The sequence below is a fragment of the Rhamphochromis sp. 'chilingali' genome, assembly GCF_963969265.1.
Source record: "Rhamphochromis sp. 'chilingali' genome assembly, chromosome: 18".
NCBI classification, from domain to species: Eukaryota; Metazoa; Chordata; class Actinopteri; order Cichliformes; family Cichlidae; genus Rhamphochromis; species Rhamphochromis sp. 'chilingali'.
In genome coordinates, this window is record NC_137945.1 from 21,559,765 (window position 1) to 21,571,966 (window position 12,202).

Genomic DNA, 12,202 nt, shown 5'->3' on the forward strand with positions numbered 1-12,202 from the left:
AAAAAAAATGTGACTCGCTAAAACATTCACAGCTCATTGTCCTTTAGTAGTCTGCCAAATTTGAGAAGCAGAAAATAGAATGTATAAACTGTGTCTTTGTTACACAATCTAACCTTCAACATTGAAAACAAACAAAACCGTGACCTTAATTGTTAACGAAATTTATATCCTACTACTCCTGTCAGGATATTCTGGTATCAGATAATCCTACAAACAAACACAAATCCATCCATGTGACATACATGTAATATTGCTAACGTAATTGGGTGAGTTCCTATGAAAATGTGACGTACATGTGAGCTAAAAAAATTTATGACAGGAAATGTGAAGTAAAGGCGAAATACAAAAAAAAAAAAAGAAAAAAAGACAGGAATTTTCCCCTTGCACTAAAATCCTGGCACTACTCTGCAAATAAACGTTTCTTCTGATTGTTAATTTGAATTCACCGACACATAAAATTACACTTGTAATCATGCAACGCACTCATCCTGATATAGACCTGTCTACTTCCCTGCTGGGTGATTGGAGAAGTCAAAATGAACAAATGATGTGGACAAAAATCCAGGAAGTTAGTAGTGCCATTATGTTTCCTGTGGTTAAAGAGAAGAAGGGACTGTCATGGACAAAACTCCATCAAATGAAACCTCACCTCTCTTTTGAAATACAGGCACAGACCGGGTCATAAAAAAAGCCCATGTGTGTAACTGGATTGAAGTAATGCTAATCAACGTGCGCCCCTGCTGGTCTTTGTCTTTGCTTCAAAGCGTTAATAACACATTTTTCTTTTTGTCTGCTGATAAGCAGGAGAGAATACAATTGACAATTTAATGCCACTTCATGTGTTTGGAAGCCTTTGTAATAAAGCAAAGATAGTCATACAGACATTTTAAACTCTCGCTTGTTTAAAATGAAAGAAAAAAGTCACTTTCTTACAACTCTGAAGATGAGAAAAGATACATAACTGACAACAAAAGAAAATGTTATTAAACATCCAAGCTAATCATAATGATACTAATAGTAATTATGAAGCAGTGACAGTTATGATCATTTATTTTATATTTACCTTTGATTGAAATGAATTGATTTATCATGAAAATTAGTTTTTATAATATTATGAGATGAAAGGAAAAAAAATATGAGTTATGAAAACCTGGAGGAAGTAAGAATTTTCCTCTGTTTCTATGTAAAACATTATGTAACCAATATGAGTTGAGCTAAAAGTTGTCCATAGTTACCCGACCATACCATAGTATGCTGCTAATATGGATGTTGAAAATACTGCTCTGGAGGTTCAGCAGCAAAACATCTCGTAACAACAACAACAAAATTCCCAATTAGTTTGTATTTAAAGCATTTTTAAAGCTCACAGAGCTTCTTTGACAAGGACGACTGTTGTTCTGGTTAAAGCCACTGAACTCTAAAAGGTAATTTTAGCTGGCAGAGGACCGCTTTCTGCCTCATGAGTTTATTTTGTGTGTGTGACTGGTATTTTAACACGTTATTTTTGAATCAGACTAATATGTTAAACACCAGAGGCACCCAGCAAATCCCAGTTTCTCCAAGGTAAACTTTGTGTCTGTGTGTGTGTTTGTAAGTGGAGTCTGGTAGGTTGAATGCGACAAACGTAATGGCTCTGGTAAAATATCAAATAATGGCTGTATGGTGATGCGGAAAAAAACCTTGAACTAACCAAACTAATACTTTTATGTTCTCCTGAACTAAAAACTTGATGAAATACTAATACAATCTTGCTATTCTTTAAAGGCACTAATGTAATCAGCTCTGGAAAAAATGTAATGCTAAAAGCTAACTATGAACTTAGAAACTTTAAGACTTAACCGTTTGCTTCTCTCTGACTCTCTACGCTCGTCTTATATTTTATTACAACCGAATTCACTATAAACAAACATCTTTAACTCCAAACAGTCTTTGCATGTACATATTGTCATGTCCCTGTTGTCAGACAACAGAACATACAGGGGAAAAAAATTAACATACTCAACATATTTACCAAGCAGTTACTCTGAACTGAAATCTCGATTCCTGCAATTTCAGTGTTATCTGACAAAATTTGCATTCACATAAGTTACAAACAAAAACTGTACTGAGATTTTGGCTGTACTTAAGTAATTAACAGAGTCTCATTCAGGTCTGTATCAATATGGGTGTAGTTTACTGAAATCAAGCTCAAACCCAGAGGTACAAAGGTATGGTTTAAAAAACGATTTGGATCGAAACTTGAAATACACATAATGGCAACACACATTACAAGTAGCATGTCTTAAAGTGGTCAAATGTTAGAAAAAGCGGACCTTTAAAGGACAGCTGACCAAAAAAAACCCAAACAAACTAATATAGTGATTTTACGTGTTGTGGATCATGAGAGGGTGATGAAGAGTAGGGGCAGTGCATCACCTCTTGATAGTGACTTATGCAATTCCCTTGGACTTGGTCTCCAGTGGTCTCCCACAGTCCCAGTTCCTGACTAACATTATTAGTGTGCTATTAGCTTTGTACGGTGCCAAACATTCCAGTCTCTATGTGTGTGGCATTGAGCTGTAGTCTTTCTTGTAGTCAAAGCTGAGGCTGGTCTATCTGGTCTTACAGTCCTAGTGTAGTGCTGTGTTATCCAGGAGCTGGTGCTTTGGTGTAATTTACAATGCCCTACTACGCCCTAGGCTGTGCTCATGTATTAACTCATGTGCCTCATGTGATTCGTGTGTGTTGCTATAATTCCAGTCCAGATGAGTACCTGCTGTTAGTAGTCCCACTACTTCAATTTGTACTGCCACGCGTTTATGGAGTGGTGTTCTTCTTTTTCATCCACCAGGTGTAGATCGTGCTAAGTCCTGGTGCCGTCCAGCTCTTCATTCCTCCAACAACAACTCATTGAGGAACGTCTGCCTTTGTGATGCTGACTGGCTCTTGCTCTAGGTGCTGGTGTTATGTGCACCTTTTTCTCCCAGATATTCTTCTGGGAGAACATCTTCAGCTCTGGTAGGTCTGTCCTAGTTGTTATCCTAGTCTTTCCTATTATTCTCTTGCAACTAAGAGTACATCCTGGTAGCATCCTTGAAAAAGGCCACTCATATTTTTCCTCCTGCGTCTCTGGTGGTATCTCTTCAGCCAGAGCTGTAACATTCGTTTGGCAGTTTCCAGAGCCTCATCTTATACTTTTCTCATGATGCCTTTCTACACTTCACTTAACCAACTAATATCCTTTGAGCTTTTCTGATTTTAAATTCCAGCCTTCTTCTCCACAAAGAGCTTTCTCTACACGCATTCTTGATCATATACCCAAGTCCTTCTAGGATTACTGAGGCAGGGGTATCTAATAGCTCTGTGATACGAGTAGTGTGGATGGTGAGCAGAGCAGTGGTCACATCTGCAATAATCTCCTCTGATAGGACTTTGTCAGTGAACTGGGGGAGTTGTGCCCTTGGTTTGGTGGCTAACTTGAGTCTGGCCACAATCAGTAGTTTCCTCTGTTACTGCAGGTATTATCAGGTTCAGTTACACTGCTCTCTTCTATCAGAGTTGGCTTATTATGTTCATACAGCTCACTATTCTTCCCATTGTACTGTAGACTCTGGATCTCCAGCTTTAATGGTAGCTAGCTGTCCTCTACTGATGTTATAACATTGAGCTACCAGGTGTTTCTTGATCAGTGTGGATGCCGGTCATCTACTCATCCATAGTCCTGCATGATATCATATTATATCTATCTATATCTCTGTCTTTCTATCTATATCTATATGTGTGTGCGTGTGTACATGCGTGTGTGTTTGTGTGTGTGTGTGTGTGTGTGCATGTGTGTATGTGTACAAAAACACTACACTATTTGGCTTCAATATAGCAAATGGATCTTTAACCAAATTAATGTCCCATATCTGGCTTAGTGATCGTCAATCAACTTTGTTTTTCATTAAAGACTATTTAAGAAATACAGCTTAAGGCACATCTCACTGTGTTTCTTATTGCATCATATTTCACACACTGCATTGCTGTCATGTGCATTGTGCACATGTGGAAAAGTGGAAATGTATCTCGTGTTTGCAGAGAATATAAGTGTGTTTTTGTTTGATGTGATCCAAAGTACAGGCTGAATTCTCTTTTTGTGTAAACAGTGTTTAGCCACGCCTGGGACCCAAAGCATGACAATGAAACAGACTTGATGAAGCCAGGCCAAAGATTTCGCTGTCAACGCAATGTTTTTTCACCATTGTTGGACACCTCTATTCAGGCATAATTGGATCCATTATAAAAGACACGAGCACTTAGGTTTCTTTCAGAGCTGCATGGGTGAGGGGAAGGGAGAGGAATCAAGTGTGATGTTTTTGTATGGAAGTGTAATTGCATTTCTGTATCCCTGCGTGTGTCTTTGTGTGGGTGGGTAAGTGGGTCGATGTGAATGAAAATTAGCCGCGTGCATGTTTACATGTTTAATTGCCTTTGATTTGCAGAAGGTTAATATTAATTTTTCTGTTTTGTATTGTGTTATGTCTATTTGCATATGTGCACACATTGTGCTGACACACATCACTTTACATCTGTGCATGAATGAGCATTACAGTTATATGGGATCACTTTTCATTAGGCTGCAGTTGCAGCTATTGACTGCTTCCACTGAAATTAATTTCATATAGAAAAAAAATGTCAATGTTCTCAACCGCGTGTACTTGTAAATTGATTCAGAGGTACTGTAGACTGTGGAGGGGTGTGTGAATTTGTGTCTGTTGAAGGAAGAGATGCAGATTTGAATGCATCTGCATGTGCCAATGCCACTGTTTTAGATTGCCACTAGCTTTATTAAAGGGTTTATTAGAGTGTTTCAAAGGGGCTTCACCGCAAAATTAGTTTTGAGAGGCAAACCTGCTGCTTCGGGACTAATTGAGCTTCATTACCTCAATAAATACAAGTCAGTAGAATGCACATCTTAAGAATGGTGATTGTGGCAAGCTTTATCAAGCAGAACATCAGTGTGAAACTGGTTAGCTATTGCATTATTTCTCAAAAGCATTCCTCTGAATAGGTTTGACAGCATCTTCTAGTCACAAATTATTCACCTGTTTTTTCAAACACATATTTTGATGGCTTTCATTATAAAAGTTACAATCATTCCCTTCTTTGCAACACTGATTTTAATCAAATTCTCACATGATACTAAACCTGCGCAACACACTGATAGACACAGACAAGGACATACATGTACGCACACGTATACACAAACCTCAGCTTTGATCTTGTTGTCTCCAAAACAGAGATGCTGTAGGTAGGCTGCAGCATTGGACTGCACCGATGGGAACTGGTGCTGTAACATCTGGATCACCTCTGGCAACTCTGGATCTCTCCACCCAAACTCTCTGCAGAATGACATACAGAGACACTTTTATTCCTTCAGCAGGTTAACAAAGTTTCTCACTGAAATGAAAATATTACCTAAAAGTAGTTCAATAAAATCAGAGACTTTTTTTCAGCCACAGATATTCAACCATGCATGTCAACGTTAATGCGGGATATAAAGAGAAAGTCAGATGGATCCAAAGGCAGAGCATGAATGAAAGAGAGATTTAAATGTCAAAATCCACTCTGCTCTGTTTTCAGTACAAGAAAACTCACTTCTAATGGGAGAAGGCTTTAGAAACTAAGCAACACAGTGGAACAAAAATGACACAGATCACCTGCTGAATGCCTAATTTGCTGAAATATCGTCATTTTCATCCAACACAAGTGCAGGAAATGAGAGAAAGTAAAGATAAGGCCACAAAGCTAAGCACGTGGCAATCATGAAAACTTTAATAAATGGATCAAAATCAACCACAAATGGTATTAGCATTTTAGCGTAATAAAAGACAAGCTGGATTTCCTTAGAATAACAGTAAATCTTTGAAACCTTTTGAGTTATTTCAGATGGATGATTTGGAGCATTGTCATAGCAACCATGTGTGACAATTTTTTGAGAGGTAACCAGCAAATGTGAAGATGCTAGGGATTATCATTTTGAAGGTCAAGCTGAAGGGCAACAGCTTATTTGTACATTTGTATGGATGCGACAAAATACGAGTTAATACAAATAAAGAGGATTTCGGCAGAAGCATGAAGCGATGCATGCAGAGAAATTTTTAGAAAGCTTATAAAAGGAATCAAAAAGTGTTGCTAACTGCACAGGACAGCATTTCTGCTGCCTGCTTGCTGTCTGCAGTTTCAGTTATTTCCTATACTTTCCACCACTGGAAGTTTATACTCTCATGAACACACTAGACAAAGTGAAATAAATGTTTTGTCCCTCGGTAATACACAGGAAATGGTCTCCTTTATTGTATTATCCCCCTCTGATAATTGTTTTGCTATGGCCCCCCAAATGAGGAAATTATGAGTGTGCGTGAAAGTGTGGGCGACTGGATATGTCTACACTCGTGCACGAGCATGTGCCGCCTCAATCCACCGTAATGTTTTCTCCAATAATCACTTTGTAAACTGTTTCTCTGTTGCTTCTTTCTCTCTGTGCTTTCAGAAAACTGCCAACTCTCAATGCGATCTGACGAAAACCTATGTTGAAATTTTGCGGCTCCCATCGATCATGATGTTTGAGGATTGATTTTGTTGTTTCTGGCTTCATGCTTACTGTTCTGTGGCAAACTGTGTCTCACCGTAATCCCCATCAAGCTATCGTGCAAACTGCTGATTTATTGTGCCTCCTAGCTCAGCCGACCCAAACATGAAAATGTGGTAAATATGGGACAATTGACCTGCCTGGGGAGTTAAACCTGATAGGGTAGAAGATTGTGTGTGCATCCATAGTTTTTGCTGCAGAAAATGAAGCCTCGACACAGCGCTCATCTCTGTCGGATCAAGTGAATGCACTCTATGAAACATCTGTGGAAAGCAGAGCATTCACAGGGAGTAAACATGGCTCTCAAAGATAAAGCAAGCTCCAGCATGGACGGCTGTTTATCTGCCGAATGATAAGTGTTCATTCAGCTGGAAAGCAGGACTGAAGGAGGGAGGTAGAGGACAGATAGAGAGAAGGAGGAAGAGGGAGGGATTCCCAAGGCATTTAGGGGATTTAGGAGGAGAGACCCCCAAACAACGTTCCTTAAATCACACAGTGAGATACCATCAGGGCAGTTTGTTTATGTGTGTAAGGGTGTGTGGCAAGATTAAGATAGCATCATGATGTGTGTTTATGAGGCCCTTGTTGCTTCCATGTCTGTTTGTGTGCATGAGTGTAATGGCAGGTGCATATATATTCTTTTGTGTCTATACTTCTGTGTACTGACGCCATATATATGTATCTGACTATATGCTATGTCACTGTATGTGTATGAGAGTGTGTGTCATCCATCCCCCTACAGCCTCCCAGTTCTGTCAGTGTAGTTAATAGAAAGCAGAGTGATCTGCTGATAAGATAAGCATCATGGCTCGACCATTAATTAAAAACCCCTGGTAGGGAGAGACAGTGAGAGGAACAAAGCAGAAGGGAGAAGGATAGAGAAGCGAAACCGCGAGGGAGGATAAGGAGTGAAAGTTAGGGGGGGAAACACTGAGCATTTGGGGGCAACTTTGAGTACAACAAGCGAGAGGAAGCTGACAGGAAAGGAAAAATAGGAAAAAAGAAAAAAGATGGAGAAAGAGGAAAACAACAGATGAGATGCCAGTCATGTCAACACAGGTGCTAATGAGAGCCATAGCCCTGGTAGATGCACCACAAGGCAATGTGCCAATGATGTGAAACAGCAGGATGGAAACAGCAGCCTGGAAAAGTAAAAACGGATCAAAGACGCGGTACCAACATAACTGCAAAAGCCACATTAACCCTCCTGCCATCCTTTAAAAAACTCACACCCATCACCCTAGGGACCATTCTCAGCCACGCCATAAAAAGACCATATATCCATATTTTATTCCACTTTAAATTAGCCAACCTTGTAAAACTACTTCTCCCTGAAATATTCATGTAAAGTTTTAATTATATTTTCGTTGTTTTAACCCTTCAAATCCCAGTGTTATTACATGAGCGCCCTGTGTTATAAGCCCCAAAAACCAAAAAACGAAACTAAATATTTCCACAAAAAACCAGTTGAAGTAATATGTGATTGTCATTATAAGTAGGCCTTTAGATGGACCAAAGATTGGCACCAACATACATTTTGACCTGCCATTATTTTTTTTGCATTTTTTTGCAATTTAAAAATTAAAACTTCAAGGCCCTGAGTCTTCATTGACATCCAAGAAAAGAAGAAAAAATAAAATCATATGATGATAATTTGGGGTTGAAAAATAGCGTTTATAATGGAAGTCAATGGGCAGAAAATGGTCCCCAGGGTGATGGGTGTGGGGATTTCTGCTGCTCAGCCATTTTAGGCTGATTTAAGGAATTCACACTGGAATATTAACATTGACAGGTAAAAACTATCCTGTGGCAAGTTTGGTTATATTCCACTGAACACAGTGGAAATGGCAGCCATTTAACACATAGCAGTGGCACAAAAAGGTCCCAAGAAGGCAGGAAGGTTAAATACCCACACAGCTTTTAAGGAATCTGCACCACGATATGTTGCCACTTATGTGCCATATTCTTTATGTTACATTTTTATTATTTTTTTGCTTTGTGTGGTAATAAATGCCACACAGAACAATTTGTGGACTTTGCTCTTTTATACCCAGGCTGTGTGTTTTTGATATGACACACCAGTGGGTAGGGGAATAAATTAGGTGTCAATGCTGCAGCACAGAGTTTCATGTTCCTGGTTAGAGAGGTTACTTTGCCATTTCTTGAGGCATGCGGGGGTGTGTTGCAGTGAAATATTTTCAATGGAATCACTAGGTATGGCAGGAGAGCAGTATGACATGACTGTGAAAAAGGCAGGTGGCAAGGGAAGGAAGGGCGGAGGCAGAGACAGAGTGATATAACTGGGACAAAGGAAAAGACTGCTGTGTGATGGTAGGGCTTTGATGCACACACACATACACGAACATGCACACACACACACACGCACATACATTTGAGGGAGGCAAAGTGTGATAGAAGAGTACAACACATGAAAATACAAGGACTATCAAAGGATTTCTTTCTTTTTTTTTAAACCTCTCTTCATCTCTCTCTCTTTTCATGTCTAGGTCTCATGAGACAGTTGAACTTCAGTCTGAAATCCCATCATGGCCATTGATAGACAGTATTCACACACACACACACACACACACACACACACACACACACACACACACACACACACACACACACACACACACACACACACACTATAACACAATATGCTTGACAATGTTGAATTTCACACTGATTGGCTGATGCTATATGAGGGGAAATAAATGAGTTGGAGAAGTTAAGTAATGCAAAGAGATCCACAAATTGTGGTTTAAGATCAACAAGCTGTCACATCATGTCACTTTCATTTATTACCACTTCTATCCCATTTGAGGGCGTTTACAGCACACTGTCGTGGTGTTGTAGTTAATCTTATTCATCTGTCTGCACAACCTAATACGATGCATGATGTTTTACACAATTTTGAAATGATTTGGGTCTCCTAGTCCAGATCACATCCATCAGCGGTGCCCACAGTGCATCTAGAGTGACAGCTCCACACAGGAAGTCTGTCCCTCTGGCCTTAATCTGATTGGACAAGCCCTGTCATGTCTGTTAACTGATTCGAGGGTCAGGAATGGACAAACTGGCAGTGTGCATACTAAAGCAGATGCTAATTAGGACCTGAACATCAATCTTCATCACTGTGTTAAGACAGAGGGAGGGCAGAGGGAAGGGGTAGTGTAGGAGAGAGAAGAGAGAAAAAGCAGTTACTATGAAGGACCTGAATAAGGTTGGCTATTGGTTTGGGGAGCAAATGATATTCTCTTCAACACTGAAGATCAAATTATTTAGCATTTTAGTAGACCAGACTATCTTCTTCCTGTCTTTTTCATTTTAATATTTTCCTGTTGACTGCCAATGGCTGTCAAAAGCCTAAAAGAGTGGTAAAAAATGTAGATACTTAAGTGTGAGTAAGTATTATTTTCCCCAGAACTGAACTAAGAGAGGTGTTATTTTATGCATTTTGCATCAATCTGTGTGTGTAAAAAAAGTGCTCCTCAGCACAGAGTGTACTACCCAAGGTAAATAAAAAAGAAAAAGAAAAAAAGACTTCAGCAGTTCGATAGACAAACAGATGCCCGAATAAGCTGCATGTGAGAGATGCACAAACAGTGGCTCTTAGTTCAATGGCAGCTCCTTTAATTAAGTGCAACTTAATTAAGATGCTATCCAGAGAAAATAGCCAGCACTGCTGATGTGAACGCTGCAAAGTTACATTTATGTTTCTCTTTGGTACATAGCCACGGAGGAAGATTCACCTCATGTGCAAAAGGTGGTACTGATAAACAGGGACAATAATTTATGGTGTATGTATTGTAAACATATTTATATCAACATAATGTTTACCTCAGTAGGTTAAATCATCATGGTCAAGTTATATAATATTACAAGATACTTGCATCAGCTTATTTAGATCTAGTTAAGATGACTGAACTAAAATGTGTCAGCCAAACAAAAAATCAAGTTGTCCAGATTACATTTACTGACCAGGTTTTGTTTTACTACAGTGTGGACTTCAGACGCTCTCCCAGGGTGCTCAGACGGCACGCAGTCAGGTTCATGCCCTACTTCATGTTCTAAGTCAGTTTTCTGTTTGTTTGTTTAACATTAACGAGTTAATTGAATGTGAACAAACCTCAAGTGTCACTTTTTGTTCTGACATTTTTTGTTCCTTATTCCCAGCAGCATGCAGCATGATCGGTGATTGCCACGCACCTGTGCTGACTCTTGGGCTGAGCATATGGCCCGATTCGTAATGAGTGTGACTTTACGTAGAGTCACCCTGGAAACGTCCCTATATCGAGAGGTAAGCTAGAAATACGTGGGAAAGTTTCGGGATGCCCTTGTCCTCGTCCAACAGAAACAGGAACTTTCAAACAGCATACGTTGTGCTTTATCCCGCTATCAGATGCCCGTATTAGGATCATTAGGATGCACCTATTCCCCTTCAGTTTAAATGAGGAATCAATATATATTACATCCCTGAAATGCTCCAACTCATAATTGATTTCTTCTTTGTTGTTCATTATTATTAGAATACACGACAACCGAAATTGAAAAAAGAAACAACATATGAATCACATGTCATGTACAAACATGTGCAAAGTAACATACAATCGTACAAAATTTCCACAAAAGTAATTCTGTCTCGATTGAGACAGCCCTGAGGTAATCACATGAAACTCATATCTGTAAGTGTGTGGATTTTCTAGTTAGCCAATAAAAATCAATAAAAAAACATACTGTAAAAGACCACGTGGCCTTAGGAGCAGTTGACATGGACCTTTTAAAACCACAGCACTTTCTACAGAATCAGAACGTTTGTGTTCTCCCCTGGCCTTTAATGGCTCTAGGCAATATAATGTGTTTTGCCCACATTCTTCTCGCCTGCTAAAAAATTCTCTGTGTAGACCTGGAAGAACCAAACAAAAGCCACAGCTCCAGCAAATGGGATCAATGAAAGGTGGGGGAAGAGAAAGGTTGAAGCCCATAACAGCTGAGCTGACAAATGAATGGATAGAGATAGATTGGCTTCATTTTAGGCTCAGTCAATGCAGAAATAAACAGAAGCAAAAAAATCTGCCGTGAGTCAGCTACAATAAAAACACCTTATAGTGTGTCACCATCCCCCTACTTCTTGCCTTCTGCTCCGCGGTTACTGATGGGCAAATGGAAATGGCTCTCGTAATCACATTTCACCTCTATTCATGAAAACAGAAAAGTGAGCCATTAATTCCATACAAAGACAGGAAGAAATGGAGATAGGAGCACAAAATAGGAGACCATGAATACGAGCAGGAAAATCCAATGCAGATAATAATAAGTATGGACATAAGAATGAAAAGATTACTACTTTTCTCCAGCTCATCTCTACAGTTGGAGCTACGTGTGGTTTTTCTCGAGCTCCTTTCCTTCCCTTTGTCTCCACATACCGCCACACCTGTGTATCGCTCTCCTTCTCTCTGTCTGGAGGTTTTTTTCCTTTCTTTGTTTCATGCAGCAACCATCAGATGACAAGAAAAATCAATATGCTTTCTCTATGGCATCTTCCAGCTGGGAGTCTGGGGCTCAGGAGGCTGAATAGGACCGAGC

General features: G+C 39.5%; 1 protein-coding gene across 1 annotated transcript in view; it reads right to left on the reverse strand.

Annotated features, from left to right (window-relative positions):
* The window catches only part of ctnnd2a (catenin (cadherin-associated protein), delta 2a), a 273,917-nt gene that overhangs the window by 77,448 nt on the left and 184,267 nt on the right, over positions 1-12,202 (reverse strand). Inside the window, exon 13 of the mRNA XM_080865626.1 lies at positions 5,231-5,363. Within this exon, the coding sequence (XP_080721752.1) occupies positions 5,231-5,363 (133 nt within the window). The remainder of the gene's footprint in view (positions 1-5,230; positions 5,364-12,202) is intronic.